The sequence below is a fragment of the Peromyscus californicus genome, unplaced genomic scaffold (assembly GCF_007827085.1).
Source record: "Peromyscus californicus insignis strain IS unplaced genomic scaffold, ASM782708v3 Scaffold_4__1_contigs__length_199733344, whole genome shotgun sequence".
NCBI classification, from domain to species: domain Eukaryota; kingdom Metazoa; phylum Chordata; class Mammalia; order Rodentia; family Cricetidae; genus Peromyscus; species Peromyscus californicus.
The window spans coordinates 95,015,220-95,036,995 of record NW_026294562.1 but is presented as its reverse complement, the minus strand read 5'-3'; the positions used below and the strand labels follow the sequence as shown (position 1 = coordinate 95,036,995).

Below are 21,776 nucleotides of genomic sequence, written 5' to 3'. Positions count from 1 at the left end.
GGGGCACGTATTGGGGTGAAATGCTGGATGGTCAGAGAGACAGAACAAGCCACAGCTATCTCACCTTGCCAATTCCTCAGCTGGTCCTGTTTCCTCAGACTGGAAGCCTCTGAGTCCTCATCCAGAATAAATCTCAGCTGAACTGTGTTGCTCCAAAGCCTGAAATCTTAACCAGCCAAATGCTTAATTAGCCAAATGCCTAACCAGCCAAATGCCTAACCAGCCAAATGCCTAACCAGCCAAATGCCTAACCAGCCAAATGCCTAACCAGCCAAATGCCTAACCAGCCAAATGCCTCTAGTTTCTGGTCTCCATGCCTTATATATCTTTCTGGTTTTGCCATCACTCCCTGGGATTAAAGGCTGGCTTTCTGGGATTAAAGGTGTGAGCGCCACCATTTTCTAGCCTCTGTATCTAGTGGCTGTTCTGTTCTCTGACCCCAGATAAGTTTATTAAGGTACACAATATTTTGGGGAACACAATACCACCACAGGTTTCATACAGAATTCTTAAGTATTACTCGCTCAAAACTGGATCCCAATTCCCTACAAATAGTCTTTCCTGCTAATGTTTCATATCTCAATAATTAGAGCCTCTCTACCTGTGCTCCAACCTAAAATATAGAGTGGTCCCTGACACTGTTTTCTCTTCTATCTGTCCCCACTATACAATTCGTAACCAAGTTCAGTCAATTTGATTTCTTAAATATGCACAGAAACATTCTCATTTCTGTTTCCTCGGCCACTGTCTTAGCCTGAGCCAACATCATTCTTGCCTGGGTGGCAAACATTGCCTCTTCCTTGTATATTCCCACCTCTTCATTCTTCCTATCAGTTACTCAGCAGCCAGAATGATATTCCAAAAGTGCAAATATGGTCATGTCTCTCCTTAGCACGAAGTCTTCCACTATCCAACTACAGCTACTAGGTGAAATGCAGACGTCTCACTGTGCCTGAGATTTCATATGTTCTCTTCTGCTCAGCTCTCCATCCCACTCTCTCCTATGCCCTCTACAGATCTTCCTTTTCTGGAAGGGTTCACATAAAGACCTTTAAATGCTCTGTCCCTTCCTCTTGGATTGTTCTGCTGTCTATACATGCTAGTCATCTTTCTAGCTTTTCCATCAGCCTTTAAGGCCCTATGCAAAGGTTTAAAATCTCACTTTCTCAATGAATCTTTCCCTTTTCTTGTTAGTCTCTCTTCTCTCCTCCCTATGCCTTCCCAGGAGCAGACTAGACAAGATCTTCTTGTTATTGCATCATGGTATTCTCTGTTTCCTTTATAACAGTTATCATAGTTGTGAAAATGTTTAAACACCTGTTTAATTTGCCTTAAATAAGTTTCTCTCATTAGACTATCTTTTCTTGCTGTTCCCATGCATAGCAAAATGCCTATCCACAGGCATTATTTTACAAACACTAAAATCTTCCCTTCACAGTACAGCCCCATTGTGCTTAATTTGTTAAACCCAGTGAGTTAATAGTGACTACAACTCAACAGATATCTAGAGATGGAACATTTAGCAGGATGACTTTGTGGATGTTATTTATGGAACACCACCAAAAAATGCTTCAGGCCTCTACTACTGGGTTAATAAGCTGTAATGGCATAAAAGTGAGATAAGATCAGTGGCAAAACCAGCTCACAGTGGATGAGGGATCCTCCCCGAGAATGGCACTGATAAGATGGGAACCTTGTCATCATTCTAGAGCAGGAAGGAAGCCACATTTTTAAGAGGCATTCCATTATGTCAGAATAGTCAGGACAGAAAGAATGATGACAGATACATTCAAAGAAACTTTTTGGAGGTGAGTCTTTGTTCTCCTATGTAATCAACCTAGCCTCTAGGCTTTGGGCCCAGGGGCACAACCCCATACCCCCACACACCACCCATTGCAGTCCCAGTTTCAGGTCAGCAGGCAGGTCTCTTGCAGGCAGACTAGACTACCACCATCCCTCATCCCACCCCCCAAACCCACCCACCCTCCGAGACCGCACTGCTCCCTGAGACAGAGCCCTCCAGCACCGATTGGACTAAGAGGATCAAGAGTGTCAATTGGACCAAGAAAGGCCCCCTCAGACACAAACACCACTTGCACTGAGTGGAGGAAGAGATGGGTAGATGCCAGTGCAAAAATAAAGTCAGCAGCATAGAGACCAATATGGCACCACCAGAACCTAGTAGTTCTTCATCAGCAAGACCTGAACATACCAATGCAGAAGAAGCAGAAGAAATTGACCTTAAAAATGACTTTAAGAAGATGATAGAGGCCTTCAAAGAGGAAATGAAAAATTCTCTTACAGAAATAGAGAAAAAGACAAACAAAAAATTGGAAGAAATCAATAAATCCCTTAAAGAAAGCCAAGAAAAAGCAATTAAACAGGTTAAAGAAACAGTTCAAGATTTGAAAACTGAAATAGAGACAATAAAGAAGACACAAACTGAGGGAACGCTGGAAATGGAAAATCTGAGTAAAAGAACAGGAACTACAGATACAAGGATAACCAAGAGAATGCAAAAGATGGAAGAGAGAATCTCTGGCATTGAAGATATGATAGAGGAAATAGAAATGTCAGTCAAAGAAAACATTAAAGCCAATAAAGTCATAACACAAAACGTCCAGGAAACTCGGGACACCATGTAAAGACCAAATCTAAGAATAATGGGGATAAAAGAAGGAGAAGATTACCAGCTCAAAGGCACAGAAAATATATTCCACAAAATTATAGAAGAAAATTTTCCCAACCTAAAGAATAAATGACTATGAAGATACAAGAAACTTGCAAACACCAAATAGACTAGATCAAAAAAAAAATATTCACCATATATTCAAACCACTAAACATAGAATAAAGAAAAAATATTAAGAGCTGCAAAGGAAAAAGGCCAAGTAACATACAAAGGCAGGCTTGTCAGAATAACACCTGACTTCTCAATGGAGAATCTGTCCTGGACAGATGTTATGCAGACACTAAGAAACCATGGATGCCAACCCAGACTACTATACCCAGCAAAACTCTCAATTATCATAGACAGAGTAAACAAAATATTCCAAGATAAAACCATACTTAAACAATATGTATCCAAAATCCAGCCCTACAGAAAGCACTAGAAGGAAAAATACAACCTAAGGAAGCTAGATGCACCCACAAAAACACAGGTAATAGATAATCCCACACCAACAAATACCAAAGAAGGGAAACACACAACACTACGACCAAAAAATAACAGAAATTAACAATCACTCGTCATTAATATCCCTTAATACCAATGAACTCAATTCGCCTATAAAAAAGACACAGGCTAACAGAGTGAATACAGAAACAGAATCTTTCTTTCTGCTGCATACAAAAAACACACCTCAACTTCAAAGACAGACACTACCTCAGAGTAAAAGGCTGGGAAAAGACTTTTCAATCGAATGGACTCAAGAAGCAGGCTGGTGTAGCTATCCTAATATCTAACAAAATAGACTTCAAACTAAAATCAATTGAAAGAGATCAAGAAGGACATTAAATATTCATCACAGGAAAAATCCACCAAGATGAAGTCTCAATTCTGAACATTTATGTCCCAAATACAAGGGCACCTACATTTATAAAAGAAACATTACTAAAACTTAAACTGCACGTCAAACCCTACATGCTAGCAGTGGGAGACTTCAACACCCCACTCTCACCAAAGGATAGGTCTGCCAGACAGAAACTTAGAGAAATAAGGGATCTAACAGATGTTATGACTCAAATGCACTTAATAGATATCTACAGAACATTCCACCCTAACACAAAAGAATATACTTTCTTCTCAGCACCCCATGGAACCTTCTCTGAAATTGACCACATACTCAGTCACCAAACAAATCTCAACAAATACCAAAAAAAAGTTGTAATAACCTCCTGTATTCTATCGGACCACCATGGCTTAAAGCTAGATTTCAACAACAACAAAAATTACAGAAAATCTACAATCTCATGGAAACTGAATACTACTTAACTAAATCACCAATGGGTCAAGGAAGAAATAAAGAAAAAAATTAAAGACTTCCTAGAATTCAGTGAGAATGAATGTACAACATACCCAAACTTATAGGACACCATGAAAGCAGTGCTAAGAGGAAAATTCATAGCACTAAATCCCCACAAAAAGAAGTTGGAGAAATTTCACACTAGCAACTTAACAGCACATCTAAAAGTTCTAGAAGAAAAAGAAGCAAACTCATCCAGGAGGAACAGATGCCAGGAAATAATCAAATTGAGGGCTGGAATCAATAAAATAGAAACAAAGAGAACAATACAAAGAATCACAAAGAGTTGGTTCTTTGAGAAAATCAACAAGATAAACAAGCCCTTAATCAAATTAACCAAAAGGCAGAGAGAGAGCAAATACATCCTTATCTATCTCCATGCACAAAACTCAAGTCCAAGTAGATCAAAGACCTCAACATAAATCCAGTTACACTGAATTTGATAGAAGAGAAAGTAGGAAGTAATCTTGAACACATTGGCACATGAGACCACTTCCTAAATATAACACCAGCAGCACAGACATTGAGAACAACAATTAATAAATGGGACCTCCTGAAACTGAGAAGCTTCTGTAAGGCAAAGGACATGGTCAATAAGACAAAACGGCAGCCTACAGAATGGGAAAAGATCTTCACCAACCCCACATCTGACAGAGGACTGATCTCCAAATACATAAAGAACTCGAGAAACTAGACGTCAAAATACTGAACAATCCAATTAAAAAATGGGCTACAGAGCTAAACAGAGAATTTTCAACAGAGGAATCTCAAATAATCGAAAGACATTTAAGGAATTGCTCAACATCCTTAATCATCAGGGAAATATAAATCAAAACAACACTGAGATACCATCTTACACCTGTCAGAATGGCTATGATCAAAAACACTGATAATAGTTTTTGTTGGAGAGGATGTGGAGCAAAGGGAACACTCCTCCACTCTTGGTGGGAGTGCAAACTTGTACAGCCATTTTGGAAATCAGTATAGTGGTTTCTCAAAAATTTGGGAGTCAATCTACCTCAGGACCCAGAAATACTACTTTTGGGCATATACCCAAGGAACATTCAATTATACCACAAGGACACATGCTCAACTATGTTCATAGCAGCATTGTTCATGATAGCCAGAACCTGGAAACAACCTAGATGCCCTTCAACCAAAAAAATGGATAAAGAAAATGTGGTACATATACACAATGGAATACTCCTCACACATAAAAAACAACGACATCGTGAAATTTGCAGGCAAATAGATGGAACTAGAAAATATCATCCTGAATGAGGTAATCCAGACTCAGAAGGACAAACATAGCATGTACTCACTCACAAGTAGATACTAGATGAAAGGCAAAAGAGAACCAGACTACAACCCACAGCTCCAGAGAGGCTAGCTAACAAGGAAAACCCCAAGAGAGACACATGGATCACTCTGGGAAGGGAAAATGGATGGGATCTCCATGAGCAGACGGGGGGTGAAGGGAGCAATGGAGGGTAGGAGATGGAGATGAGAACATAAGGGAAGAGAATGGTCAAGCTGGAACAGGGACAGAATAGTAGAGCAATGAAAGAGATACCATGATAGAGGGAGACACCATGGGGAGAAACCAGGTGCTAGGGAAGTTCCCAGAAAACCACAGGATGATCCCACCTTAGACAACTAGCTATAGTGGACAGGGTACCTGAACTAGCCTACCACAGTAATCAGATTAATGAATACCCTAACTGTCAGTCATCATAGAGACTTCACTCAGTAACTGATGGAAGCAGATGCAGAGATCCACAGCCAAGCACCAGGCCAAACTCCAGAAGTCCAGTCGAAGAGAGAGAAGAGGAATTCTGTCAGCAAGGGGCATCAAGATCATGATGGGGAAACATAAAGAGACAACCAAACCAAACTAGTGGGAACTCATGAATTGTGGACGAATAGCTGTGGAACCTCCATGGGACTGGACAAGGCCCTCTGCATAGGCGAGGCAGTTATGTAGCTTGATCTGCTTAAGGGTCCCCCTGGCAGTGGGATCAGGATCCATCCCTAGGGCATGAGGGGGCTTTTTGGAGCCCACTGCCTATGGTGGGACACCTTACACAGCCTTGGTCTTAGGGGGGGTGCTTGGACCTGCCTCAACTGAATGTATCAGGCTCTGCTGACTCCCCATGGGAGGCCTTGCCTTGGAGGAGGTGGGAATGGGGGTTGGGATGGGGGGAAAGGCTGGGGGTGGGAGGAGAGACGGCAGGGGGTCTGTGATTGGTATGTAAAATGAATAGAAAATATTCTAATAATAAAGAAAAAAAGGAAACTTTTCACCTAACAGAAAAGGATCAAAATTTAAAATTGTAAGAGCTTGTATTCTCAGGAAACTCTGTAGAAATTAAAACCTAGGCATATCATACTTTCAATATATATATATTTACAGGTACAAAATAGCAAGTGTTCAGTTGACTTTAAGTCATAGGTTTTTCAATAAGTCTTCTTTAACAAACATTATATATCATGAGGAATAGAACTAAATAACTCTAAAAATATCTGCACTCTGGTTTCCATGGGCTAATGCATTGCAGACTGGATGACTTAAACAAAAGAAGTTTTTGCTTTACTTTTATGGAGGCTAGAAATTCAAACGTTGTTCATTTCGGGAAAGGTATGCAGCCATGGTTCAAGAATAAAAGAAAACAGAAATAAATAAATGATCATATTTGTATCCCACAGTGGGGGTTGGGGACCTACACATTCTTTGACCACTACAGGGATATATTTTTCTTTATAAGAATAATTTCACCAGGTTCCAAAAACAAAAGTCAGAGGGTCAGAGACTTTTGCTGTGAGAGTGTCTCCTCACAACATCAGAAGCCACACTCATAACCCCAATGGCCTGATAATACAGCTATCGGGACATTTAGATGCCTTTATTCAAAATACTAGTTACATTCTAAATGAATAGAGTGGTATGTGACTATTAAAGGGGACAACAATGACTCCAGAGTTGGGCTTTTTCGTAAATCCCTGTAGTCATAGTCACAAGAAATTAAAAAGCATAAAACCAAGAGAACTTGGCCCACAGGATCAGCTAAGCAGGGCCCACAAGGGCTCACAGAGACTGAAACAGCAACCGTGGAGCCTTCATGGGTCCGCACCAGGCCCTTTGCTTGCTTAGCTTAGGAGTTTTGCTGGACTCTATCAATGGGAGTGGGGTTATCTCTGACTCTCTTGCCTGCTCATAGGATCTATTTCCTCCTACTGAGTTGCCTCATCCAGCCTTGATATGAGGGTACATGCCTAGTCTTATTGCATTTTGTTATGCCAAGTTCAGTTGATACCACTAGGAGACCTGCTCCTTTCTAAAGGGAAACAGAGGAGCAGTGGATCTGGGGGTGAGGGTAGGAGGAGGGGAGGGAGGGGAGGCTGCAGTTGGGATATAATGTATAAAAGAAGAATAAATAAATAAAAATTAAAAAAGAAAATCATGACACCAAATAGTTTACTGATTTAGATGTTTCTGGTGTTCTCTTGTACAGAATCCTGGTCATCACTAAAGGATGGAAAGGAAAATAGATGAGCTCAAGTCAGAAGGTCACTCTTGACATCATGGGACTAGAACAGAACCTACTAGTCTTTGTGTGATGTTCAGAGAGGCAAAAGAAATTGACCAGGGAAGATGAGGGAGCCAAGTAGACACATAGACACAGCAAACTGAAGATATGTATTATCTATGGTGCAGATCTATAAAAATTAACAAACAGCAGACAGAGTTGAATTGTTCTTATGGACCATGGTCCATTGGCTTTGTCTATTCTAATGAATATATATATATATATACACACACACATAGGATGCAAAATTATTCCCCAAATAGGTTAAAAATACACACACACACACACACACACACACACACACACACACACACACACACATATTGGACTAAATATTCAAATTGGCTTCTAATTAGAAGAAAAAGAAACAATGTGTACTCCATTATAAATGTTGTGTCCAGAGTTCCCCAAGGACTACCAAGAGACCAAATACGATGCAAAAGCAAATAGTCTTTTTATTGTTTTGAGTTAACTCGAGCCTTCCGATCTGTCTGACACAGCAGCAGAGCAGAAGGGACGCCAAGTAGCAATGGAGCAGGGTTTTTATAGGGGGTAAAGCAAGGGGGCATGTCTTAGGGTCTACAGACTACATAGGAATAGGCTCAGGATTGGTTTATGCAAGTGACAATCAGGTTAGTAACTTTTAATTGGCTAGGGTTAATTGGAGGTTTGTCAGGGCTACCGTTATCCATTTGGGGGCAGGCCTAGACAAGTCCCAGGCTTTGTCCTTGAGCTGCTGTGAAGGCTGGCTGGCCTAGCACATACTGACTGTGGAGGATGGCTCAGTGGCCCAGGCTTGGTATATTCTATCTCCTGTCCCTGCTGAGAGGGGCATCAGTGATTAATTGTCTTTTGTTCATGGCTGCTCCTCAGAAACTGCCTACCCAGTCTCAGGAAACTGAAATTGAGGCCTGATCTCTTAGAGAAAATTGAGCAGCCTGTTATGGTGTCTGTATGGCCCTTTCACTACATATATGAATGTGACCAGATTGCGTATGTATGAGTGTTTTGCCTGCATGGCTGTCTGTGCACATGTGTATGGCCACAGAGGCCAAAAGAGGGTGGCAGATCCCCTAGAACTGTATTTACAGATGGTTGTGAGCTGCCATGTGGGTGCTGAGAATTGAAGACAGGTTCTCTGGAAGAACAACAAGTTTTTTTTAACCACTAAGACATCTCCTTAGCCTCTTTGCACATTTTTGTTGTTACTTTAGCAATATATACATAAATATATTGACATGCATTATTAGCCTATGATTATGTGGTACATGATATTTCTTATTGTGTATATATTGTTAATGACCATAACAAGACAATTAGCATCTCTGCTACATTAGACATTTGTTATTTCAGGTTCGGGGCATTAAAATTCTTATCTACTACTTATTTTGCAGGGTACAATGAGTTGTCAGCAATGATATTCTACTGTGCTATTAAAATATACTTTTATGGCATTCACAAGTCAGTGGCAACCAACAGCTGTCTAATTGGACTTAAGGCCCAATCAGCAGCATAGAAATCGTGCCTGGTAATGGAAACCTAGCCAACTTCCTGGGACTAGTGAGGTCACGGACCTTAGAAAAGAATCTACTCTGACACTTTGCTAGAGCAGCATAATCCCGTTCTACGTTCTAAATCTTATCTTATACCCCTCAGCAACCCTCATCAAAGAAGTCTCTCTTTAAGCAAATAGAGACCATCACAGAAATGAGGACTAGTCTGGGCCTCCCAAATAAATGTGTGGGTTTTTAACTCATACACTTTCATTCCAGAAACAACGAATGTCATCAACACATCTGTTATTTTCTTGACGTTCTGAGTGTTAGTGAGTCTCAATGGACCTTCTGGTCAGTCTAAAGTATTTGTAATCATTTTAAAAAGTAAATCTGCAATAGTTATTCAAATTGATGAATTCTGGCTGGGGTAGTAGCACAAAGATAGAGAAACTGCTTAACCAGAGTATGTCTGTGAGTTGAATTCACAGAAATGGACAGACAAGCAAACACAGAGACACATACCAGATCGAACTACATGAAATGGTAAGTAATAGATGATGAGTAGGTAGATTAGATAGATAGATAGATAGATAGATAGATAGATAGATAGATAGATAGATAGAAGGATGGATGGATGGATGGATGGATGGATGGATGGATGGATGGATGGATGGATGAATGGATGGATGGATAGACAGACAGACAGACAGACAGACAGACAGATAGATAGTAGAGGTGATACATAGAAAGACACCATTCATCCCATCAGATGCACAGAAAATAAAGCATCAAACATGAATATGTGAAATTAGATTTTATTGAAGCATCGTCTCAATGACAACACTGTAAAAATAACCTGGATATCTAAAATTCACAAATATATGTAGACTGTTAATAAAATGTATATATTTTGTAAAAAAACAAATGATTAAAGTATTAAGAGAGGGATCTCTTTTTCCAAGAATTACTAATCTAAGGTAGAATTTCTTTGGGTGATTTCCAATACCACATGGCTTCTCAGCAACTCAGATGGTATGTAAAACTACTTTTCTTTCCCATAATTTCAACACAGCCTTTTTCATCTCCTTGTTTCTCAGGCTGTAGATAAGTGGATTCAGCAGAGGGGTAAGCAGAGAGTAAGCCAATGACATTAGTTTCTTAGTGTCTTGTGAGTACCCGGATTTGGGCTGTAGATAAGTCATGCAGGCTGTGCCATAAAAGAGGGTAACAGATGTGAGATGTGAGGCACACGTAGAAAAGGCCTTCTGCCTCCCTGTAGAGGATGGCATCTTCAGGATGGTGAAGAGAATTCGGATGTAAGACAAGAGTATCAACAGGAAGGGGACCATGACAATCAAAATGGTGCCTGTGAAGGCATAGACTTCAAACAAGAACGTGTCTGCACATGCAAGCTCCAGCACTGCTGGGGTTTCACAAGATATATGATTAATTTTACTAGGACCACAAAAGGGGAAGCTAAACACCCATGTAGTCTGCACAGTAGCCACCATGAAGCCCAAGACCCATGAGCACATCACCAGTTTCACAAAGACCCTTTTGTTCATAATCACCGGGTAGGACAGAGGATGGCAGATTGCAGCAAATCGGTCATAAGCCATCGCCCCCAGGAGAAAACACTCAGTCCCACCAAAGAGAAGAATGAAATACATCTGTGCAAAACAGCCCCCAAAGGAAATGGTGGCTTTCTCAGTGATCAGGACCACCAGCATTTCAGGCATGATGGCTGTGCTGAAGCTCGCTTCCACCACAGACAGGTTCTGCAGGAACAGGTACATGGGGATGTGCAGGCTCTGGTCCAGGAAGACGACAGTGACAATGGTAGCATTTCCTGTCAGAGTCATCAGATAAATGACCAAGAAAGCTCCAAAGATGTGTGCTTGGAGTTCAGGAAGGTGAGAAAAGCCCAAGAGGATGAACTCAACCACAGAGCTGTCATTCTGCCTCTTCATTGCAGGAGTGGAGTCCTATATTTTCTCAGGAACATAGTGTACAACAAATGAAGACCCAGCCAGATAACTACAGCCTGCCTTGTCCCCAGCGCAGAGCTGAAAAGAGGAGACCAACATCACAGTTAGCAACTTGAAAGATGGCTAACCACTTGAATGAATGAGTCCTTGAAATATAAATGGACAATTCTTGCTAAGAAATCTGAAACATAAAATACTGTCCATTTCCTATTGCAGGTTGTATGCTGTGTGGTTTGAAAATTAAAGAGCTTTAAATTTAATAAAAAATGTTTTCTAAAGCCTATTCTAACTTCATACCATCATTATAGGCATCACTTTCTGTATGCAGTATTAGGTAAATATAAAACTTAAGAACATGAAAATAAAGTACATAAATAAATATTTATGAGCCTAACAAAAAATTTCATAGTAACCTAATAATTCAGTTATGGATATTTTATATACCTTTTAATTACTTCATGACCTCTTTTTTCATTGATATACATTACATACATGTGTACATGCATATACATATTATTATTAAATACAACCTACTCAGTCTGTATAATGTCGCTTGCATCAATGTTAGATATATTTTTAAAATCCATTGCATTCAAGATTGACAGAATTGGATGTAGCTGTTAAAAGTAACAACACTGTATATGAACACATATAGGAGGTTTATTTTAAATGTGCTTATATTGGGTGACACTTGTTTGTGTGAATTGGCTTCAAGCTTACTAAATTCTTTGTAGACTGGAACCAGCTGTGGGAGGCCAGCTGGGAGACCAGCTCCCACATTTTACTCCAGGGTACTCTTGAGGTGTGAGGGATAAGAGATTTAGATAGAAGGATAGAGGGGAGAGAAACAGATAGAAACACAGGATAGCCTTGGGAAGGCCTGGATCCTTATCCACCGGCCCCTCTTGTCTCTTCTAAAGGGCTATTTACAGGAATGCCAAAGGGTAGAGCAAAAGACCTCCCCCTAGCTCAGCTAAGTGTAGACCCTTCCAATCACCTAGAAACCATGCATATGGTCAAGCAATCCTCTAACGCAGCTCTGCTGGGTAAAGCAGCTCAGATCTCATTAGGAAACTTTGGTGGGCCTCCACAACTAGCCACTTCTATTAGAATTTATCCAGATGTGACATTTTTGAGGAGTAAATAGCAATGTCCATCCTTGTAACCATGATGACTTAAGAAAGAGCCCACTGAGGGTCATCACAGAGCTGTGATTTGAGAATTTCCACTCTTCCCTCTTTGTCTCTCTCCACTTTCTCCAGTCCCCTCCTATTCCAAAAGTTCATGAAACCATTAATTACACAACAAATTCTGATAGCAACCAACAATTTTCTAGGCTCTGTATGGTCCCAAACACATTGGAGTCTTGAAACCAATAAAAACTTAGCATGCTACAAGAGGCAACCATGGCTTTTTAACAGGATGCTACTCCAACATACTTCAAAACTCTGGCTTTCACACCTTCTTTTCTTATTACAAAATGTATTTCCATATACAAAAATGTAACCCATCATAAGAACATAACTATGAAAAACAAAGTTTTTATTTGCTTCTTGGAAATATACACAGTGGCTACAACAGTCCTTGGCCTGTAAGACATATTAAGACAATATTCCTAGCACAATAGGAGGGCCATTACTCACAACAGCCTGCTGTTCATTCCAAAACAGGGTAGCAAAAGTTTAGAATATTCCCAACACAAAGAAATGGACACCTCAAGTAATAGAAATGCTAGTTGTTTTTATCTGACCATTGTGCACATTATAAATAAATTGAAGTGTAGCACTATAGCTCATAAATACATGTAATTATTATGTGTGAATATACATAGAGAAAGAATGTATACAGATATGTGTGTATGTGTGTATAATGTATGTATGTATGTATGTATGTATGTATGTATGTATGTATGTATTTAAAACCTAAAGAAAAATTAGAAGAATACTACCATGAGTGATAAAGAACAATGGAGCAACTGTTCTCTCAATAACTTAAAGATGCTAATACCTTAGATAATTCAGACAAATATAGTGGGCACTTCATCCCTTAGACTTCAGAAAATGATAAGTGCTGAACTCAGTGACCAAGTGTTCTAGTCAGAAATACTAAGCTATGATTAGTGCACCAAAGTGTTAAGCCTTGAAATTATATCTGTTCTTCTCTCTGAAAAAAAAATGAAATTTTCAGACGTAAACCTAAAGAGTCAAATGATTCAGCTGTGCCTAATGATCCCTGAGCACTGAGGTGTCTCTTGCAGATAGTCTCCAGCAGTCAGTGAGGAGAACATGAAAGGGAAAATCTAGTGACAAACACAGAACACAGAGGCTGCACGTCCTCACCTCGTGGCTCTGTCTTGGTAATTCCCATGCCCCGAAGCCACCTGTTCACAAATATGATTTAGGGCACTGGTTTTGTAAAGCTACATGACCATTGTGTGCCTTAGTTATTCTCTCTGCAAAGAACTTGAAATTGCTGCATGTGGATATTCATCTACTCTGTGAAAACTAAACAACCTTGCACTTGGTCCCTCAGGTGAGAGAGCTTGGGGGAAGAAGCTCAGAGCATCACTCCTCCCTGTTCTCACTGGGGCTAGCCCTCTTTTACACAAGAGACCTCACCATAACATCTCCCTATAGAATTAAAACAGAAGCAGAATGAACATTGTAAGGGGGGATGTGTGGGATGAGAATGTGATATAGAGGATTTCATTAGACAGTATACAGTCTGTGCAATGATGGGAAACAATGTTAATGCAAATAGGTCCAAGCCTGTGCAGTAGAAAGCCTTGGCACCCCTGACCCAAGAAATTCTACATTTTCCAAAATAAAAATGGAGATGCAAAAAGTTTAGAGGGAAAAAATACCCTTATGGTTGATCTCGTGTATAGAGGCTGGAGTCAGAAGTCTAAACCACCTGGCTTGACTTTGAGATGCTCACTGAACAATGCTTCCTTTACTTTCTCTATAAAATAGAAATAATCACCATATTCTATTTAATCTGCATCCAACAGGAATTATACCCCATAACTTCAAGGAAGAGATTTTCATTCTCAGAACTCAATCGAAAAAAACCTTCTAAATCACTCATTTTAATGGGATGGCATACCCAGGCATGCAGTATAGCATGCTTCAGAGATGGGATGTGCTGCCACACATGAATTTTCATTTCCCACAACAAACATATCTCCCAAGGGCTTGTCTTCATACCATTATAAACTGTGTCACCATGTCACTGATGACGTTTGCTAAGTATAAACTTATTTGTGAGAAGTCATCAAAATGTAAAGTGATTTATGCCCTTTCTCTGTGTATATATTAGATTTCAGGAAAGGGTGCATATGTTGAACACATGCAATAGCAGATAAAAGGAAACAACAACAATATCGAGACAAAAAATCATTTATTTAGCAGTAGTTTTGAAATGGGCTACATAATATTCTAAGTTACGTTGTTACTGTTGGAACATGGGCCTGTACCTTTAGACCATATCAGGTCTAGTCCCCCTGCAGCTCTCTCTGGGACAGAGTTAAGGAGCAGTCGGTAATGTGACTTGACAGCTCTTGGTGTATGGTCCCTGGCTCCTCAATGCTCTTTGTCATATAAGCTATGTTGAACTAAATCACATGATGTGAAACTTCCCACCACCCCTAAAGCATTACATAAGGCAGATTTTTCCTTTGTTCTGTAGCTTGGTCTAGAGCAATGGCTCTCAACCTTCCCAGCTGAGACCCTTTAATACAATTCCTCATATTGTGGGGACTCACAATCATAGTTTTGTTGCTACTTCGTAACTGTAATTTGCTACTGTTATGAATCATAATATAAATGTCCGATATGCATGATATCTAATATGTAACCCCTGTGAAAGGATCATTTGACCCCAAAGGGTCATGACCCACAGATTGAGAAACACTGGCCTAGAGACTCCTTGGGGTAGGGTTGGGGGTTATTTGGGGAAGTGCTCTGAACACTTATTTCTATAGAGACCAGATGAGCCTATCTACCTATCATCTATCTATCTATCTCTATATCTTATTTTCACTCTTAATGAATTTCCTTTCAAGGTTTTCAAAGTTAAGCCTCTCTTTCCATTTAAGACCCCATCATGTTTATGTCTCCATACAGTGCACCACTTCTATCTAATGCACTTCTCCCCCACCCCAAGCCGCCAACTCCCATTCGTGGTCTTGAGGCCTGTTGATTCCAATAACCCTCGTTCCTGCAGGGAATTATGTGTTAGCTTCCTTTCTAGAGGAACAGCTCTACTGCTTCTTTATATGTAACAGTTACCAGAGTTGTTAGAATCAGGATCTTGACAAACCTAACAAACTGGGCTCATCCACTCACCCTCAACAGGCCAATTAAATGATGAAAAGCGGAGAAAGGAAATGTATTCAACATAGCGGCACAGGGAAGAAGAAAAAGAAGTCAAATGAACCTCAAGTCCACCATTGGGGTCTTTACCTGAAGTTTAGAGTTAAATAGAGAGCAAGAGGTATGCATAACTAATCTGTCCTGGCCAGGACATGACCATAATCATCATTATTGTCCAGGCGCAGTCTATTCTGCAAGATGAATTGAAAAAGTCTAAGAATTAGTAGAATTTCTTTCTGTCAAACAAGCTTCTTCTCTGGCTACCACTACCCTTTTTATTCCCCCAGAATGAGATTTTTTGGAGAAATTCGAGTTTCTTGGAATAGTCTTTTGATAGTCTTGAGAACTAGAAAGAGGAGCAACATGCCTCTCTTTAAAATAATCTTAACTCTTGCCAGGACAGTTGCAAGTTCACATTATATAAAATAGGGTTTTTCAGACTGTGCCTTGCCTCGGCTGAAACAGCATTTGACTCCATTTTGAGTGCAAGCAAGGCCCTCTTAGCCCATCGATATGCAATGATGGGCTCTAGGCTGGTATTGGAAGAAGAAGTAAAATAGCTCATAGAAAATGACTGTAGATGCTAAAGAGCTGAATAACTCCATGTCCTTCATCCACACCTCTATATCTATCTTCTGTTAACTTTCCTTGGTGAGACATGAACAAATTTCTACCATAGATAGGGAACTGACAATAAGCCAAAATAAAGTCCAACTTAGTAAAACAATGAGTTTCTTAAGGTTTCTTCCTGGTAAGGGGTTGCTTACAGGAGCAGGAATGACTCAAAGGCAGATGCAGCAAAATGGATAACAACAATGAAATCTGTGGTGGTATTATGTTCCCCAAAATATTGTGCACCCTAATAAACTTATCTGGGGTCAGAGAACAGAACAGCCACTAGATAGACATAGAGGCCAGAAAATGGTGGCACACACACTACATCTGGTGCCCAACGTTTGTGGTACAAATTCATGAAAAAGCCGCTTGCCTGTGGCCTTGCAGGGCCCAGGTCAGATCTGAGCTACCCTCAGCTGGTTGTGGTGGAGCACGCTGGTAGGATTTGCTGAAGGAGGGAGAGGCAGTAAGATCTCAAGTTTGAGGCCAGCCTGGGAGCCTTGGTAAGGAGAAGCTGTGGTTGGGGATGAGCCACAAATGGTGGCGGTGGGACCATGGAGGCAGTGGCTGCTGCTCTGAGTTTCTGGCTGCTTCTCATCCTGTTGGTGACTGTGATGATGATGCTACCTGGGACAAAGGGTTTACTGCTACTTGTTTAGAGAAGAATTGCCAGGACCATCGTGTTACAAGAAAGCATCGGCAAAGGTCAGTTTGGAAAAGTTTGGCAAGACAAATGGTGGGGAGAAATTGCTGTGAAGATATTCTCTTCTAGGGAAGAACATCCGTGGTTCTGAGAGACAGACATTTGTCAGACTGTGATTGCTCCAAACCACGAACAAGGCACAAAAAAAAAAAAAAAGGCAGGGAACCATGATCATGACTAACAGCAAATTTAAAATCTTCAAAAAGATGATGGGACTCCACAATGATGATTCCACATGGACTATGGTAAAACCATTAAGCTGATTAACACCATGGAAAGATAGACTTTGGACTGCTCAGGACAATTTCTAGATGGCTAGCTGAGATGATCCAGCCTGACAGACTACTTGAACAAGGACTTGAAACAAGCCCTGAACTTTCTCATTATGCAGCGACTGGACAAATGATAGAGGACTTGACAATTTACCCAAAAATTTTCTTTTCAAGATTCCCTAAAGATGCCTTCACCCCCAGAAAGCAGGAAGTAATTTTAAGAAAACGATGCCCACATTCCCAAGATGTGGGGTGGGAGGTTTTGGTTGTTTAATGAGTTATGGATATTGTCATTAAGATGGTTGGTTACAAGTTGTTAATTGTTAATGGTCAGGAAAAAAGCTGAACAAGCAGATTAGATTCAGGGTTTTTGTTTGAAAAAAAAAGAAGAAAAAAGAGAATATAGATATGAGGTAGATCACTGAATCTACTCTGAGGAAAAAGATAAAGAAATAATAGGATAAATGGGTAGATAATTGAAACTACTCTAAAAAGAAAAAGGGGAAAATATAAAAATGACAAAAGGTAGATTACTGAATCTGTTATGAAAAGAAAAAAGAGATAATATGGATATGATAAGATAAAAAGGTCAATTATTGAATATACATTTACAAAGGTACTACTTATTTTAAATAGGATAAGTAATGAAAATTTTTTGTCTGAGTTTATCAAATGTTACTGGACTGTACATTCTTAATATATATAATGGAGTTTTTTGTCTGAATCTGTCAAATGTTAATGTATTAGACATTTTTAGAAAAGAAACTCACTAAAGAGGTGTAAGTGTAGAAATTTGAAAGACATTATAAGATAGTTCTGTTAGTAATATAAGTTAGGATAGAAAGTGAATCAGGTACATTTTGGACTTACCAAAATAGGATAGATAATGGAATTATTTTCTCTGAATTTGTCAAATGCAATGGGCTAGACATTGTTTAAGTATTTATTGCTTGTATATATTGTATTTAAGTATATATTGCTTGTACAATATAGTTATTGTACTTATTGGATATAGTTTTTCATGTATTAGTTATAAGCTTTTTTAAATTTTAGACAAAAAAGGCGAAATGTGATGATATTATGTTCCCCAAAATATTGTGCACCCTAATAAACTTATCTGGGGTCAGAGAACAGAACAGCCACTAGATAAACATAGAGGCCAGAAAATGGTGGCACACACACACCTTTAATCCTATCATTTGGGAGGCAGAGATCCATCCGGATCTCTGTGAGTTTAAAGCCACACTGGAAACAGCCAGGCATTGTGACTCACGCCTTTAATCCCAGGAAGTGAGCCTTTAATCCCAGGAAGTGATAGCAGGAAGCAGAAAGGTATATAAGGTGTGAGGACAAGGAACTAGAGCTGGTTAAGCTTTTAGGTTTTGAGCAGCACAGTTCAGCTGAGAGGCATCCAGTCTGAGGAAACAGGATCAGCTGATGAGTTGGCGAGGTGAGGTGGCTGTGACTTGTTCTGCTTCTCTGACCTTCCAGCATTCACCCCAACAGCTGGCCTCAGGTTTGATTTTATTAATAAGTACCTTTAAGATTCATGCTACAGAAAACTGCAATCCTAGAGATTCCTGGAACAGTGGTGTACAGGTGACTAACCAGTCAGAGAGTCTCCCCAGCAAGTGTTCCTGCTTATATAACCTTAGGGAGGGGTCTTGTGAATCTTGTAACTTCCGGAGATCAATGAGTTGTTGACTTTCCACAGAATTTTTTGTTAGTGTGCAACAGGGCCCTAGTTAATGCTTAAGGTGTATAGCCTTGATTATAAGTATTTCATAGGGTGGGCAGCGTTGTCAAAAATCTTATCAGTGTGACCATCCTAGAATGATCATTGTGTCCCTGCCCAGGATTTTTCTCTGGAGACAAGCAGATCTAACAGAAGCAGCGACGGTAGTTTCCAGTTACGACAGTTTTACCTTTAGCCCGTAGAATGCTCTGACTAAGCAGTTATCAGTGGCAGTCATTGCTCAAGGGAGAAGGAAGAGCAGATGTTTGCTTCTTCAGGAGACAGGAAGGGGCTCAAGCAAGCAGGCTTACAAAATCAGGGCTCAACAGTTAAAATGTTTAAAGAACTTTATTTAAATATTTAAACCAATTACTTAACTATCTTAGAAGCAAAGCTTTGACTTATATTACTTCTATATAATTCTATATTCTCTAAGTGTAACTTACTAGTACCTTACCTTGTTTGTGTCTTATAGTAGAATCAGAGTTACTTAATTTCTTATTCCTGTGTAACTTAATGTTTCCTAAGTAAGCTTGTTAATAAAAATCACTCTCCTTTTACTTTGACAATTGTTAAAAACTTAATTTCATAGTTAAAAAATTAATACTTCTTCCCCACAGCAGTACCTGAAAAAGGAATTGAGAAAACACTAAAAGTCTGTGCCCATAAATATAAAGAGTTAAGAGTTTACACACAGTAGACACCCTGCCTGAGTGACAAAAGGTACTCCCAGAAGCCATAGGTTGCTAAATGAGAAGTCTAGTACCAGGAGTGGGTTACCCCTCTATGGAAATTGTGGCCAGGGAGGCCCTTAAAATCTTCTCACACAATATATATCTGAGCCAGGCCTACATGGTCCTCACAGGGCTCCTCCTGTCTAGGGCCCTGAGGGTGACACTTTTTCCCCCTAGGTGTTTGCATGCCTCATTGTCCCTCTGTGTCTGCTTCCTGGAGACTCTGACTAGCACAGGCGATGCTCAGAAGAGCTGATGGAAGTGAGCCTGAAATGGGGTTTGGAGCCGGGGTATTTACAGTCCTGCTGGTTACAAGGATTTCATCCCAGTGAAGTGTAAATTCAGCACCTGGAAGGGCAGAATAGTTAGTGATTAAAAAAAAAAAAAAAAAAAAAAACCTTCAAGAATAGTAGTGGATATCTGTGCTGTGACCCAGAAGTGCAGCCCTAGAAATACAGCAGGTAACTGCACTACCTGCTTGTGACCTGAAGTACATGCCCCTGGGGTGTGACCCCTCAGCTACCCTTAGGACCTGAGATGCACGTAAGCTGTTCTTCTAAGCTGTTCTTCTTCCTTCTTTGCTCTCTCGTGGGACTTGGATGCTGGGACAGTCTCAGGCGCAGAAGAACAGCATGGGACCGTGCCTCACCTTTCCCAGGACCCTGCAACAATTCCTCTGTTCTGTCTTGTGAGTTTTCCTTTCTTAATAAATCACTTTGCCCTTTTAGCAGACTCCATGGATTTCTCATATTAGGTAATTTTGAATTGTGTTTCACTGAGGAAAATTACTTGTGTCTGTCTATGGGGAAACACTACTTTGCTCCAAAAAAAAAAAAAAAAAAATGCTATTTTTTTTAAATCTTTCAACTAAACAAATCATGTCTCTAGAAATAAAAATCACTCTGTTGTGAAAGGACCAAGCAGATGCCATAACAGGCTGCTCAGTTTTCTTTCAGAGATCAGGCCTCAATTTCAGTTTCCTAAGACTTGAGCAAGCAGTTTCTGGGAGGGCCATGAACAAAAGACATAGTCCTTGCAGTAGCTACCTTTCTGCATGTACTCTGACCACTCAAGGTTCAGCCAATTGTTTACTCTCTGGGACCCCTCATCAACTTAGAGCTATGTGCATGAGTCAGGGACAGAGCCTGGGCCACTGAGACAGCCCCCACAGTCAGTACGTGCTAGGCCATGCAGCCTCCATGGCAGCTCAAGGACAGAGCTTGGGACTTGTCCAGGCCTGCCCAAAAATTCCTCTGGACTCCATCCAACCAGTGAAATCAAAGATTACACACCCTACTTGTGGTTTTTCCCTTTAAAAACCCCTCATTCTGACAGCTCAGGGCCGTCCTCCTCCAGCCGCTGTGTCAAAGTGTTGGACACAGACCAAGCCTGGGCATGTTTGTAATTAATAAACCCCTGAGTGTTTTGCATCAGATATCAGCTCTGTGGTGGTCTTACTGGAGAGTCTTATGACTCGGGCACAACATTTGGTGTCCTGAAACTCTACCCAGGCATACAGCTTATCAAGGTTCTAGGACACTATAGTAACCTGCAAAGAGCAACCGCTATTCTGAAATAGTTTTATTTGTTGTTTGATCGCTTTGTGATGCTGGATATTAAGCCCAGTGGGCATGCCAACAAGTTCTCTATATTTAAGCACCATGTTCTGCCTTGTGTTTTTGTTTTGTTTTGTTTTGGAGAAAGCTTGTTTGAGCTAACAGTTGCAGAGAGATGAGTCTGTCATGGTGGGGAAGCATGGCAGCAAGCGGCTGGCATACTAGCAGGAACAGGAAGCTGAGCACTCACATCCTCAACCACAAGCACAAAGCAAAGCTGGCGAACTGAATGTGATGGACAGGGGCTTCTTACTCTCAAAGCCTGCTCCCAGTGACACACCTCCTCAGCAATTCTGCATCTCCTGAACTTCCCCCAAACAGTGTCACCAACTTGTGGTGGTATTGTGTTCCCCAAAATATTGTGCATGCTAATAAACTTATCTGGGGTCAGAGAAGAGAACAGCCACAATATTAAACATAGAGGATAGTCAGTGGTAGCACACGCCTTTAATCCTAGCATTTCAGAGGCAGAAATCCCTCTAGATCTCTGTGAGTTCAAGGCCACATTGGAAACAGCCAGACATGGTGACTCATGCCTTTAATCCCAGGGAGTGATGGCAGAAAGCAGAAAAAATATATAAGGCGTGAGGACCAGAAACTAGAAGCATTTGGCTGGTTAAGCTTTTAGGCTTT

At 40.4% G+C, this 21,776-nt stretch overlaps 1 protein-coding gene across 1 annotated transcript; it reads right to left on the bottom strand.

The window, feature by feature from the left end:
* Nucleotides 1-10,132: 10,132 nt before the first annotated feature.
* On the bottom strand, nt 10,133-11,083 carry LOC128095216 (olfactory receptor 10A6-like). The gene has a single exon (XM_052714009.1). It carries the CDS (start codon nt 11,075-11,077, stop codon nt 10,133-10,135), a length of 945 nt encoding a protein of 314 aa, XP_052569969.1. The 5' UTR covers nt 11,078-11,083.
* Nucleotides 11,084-21,776: the final 10,693 nt, after the last annotated feature.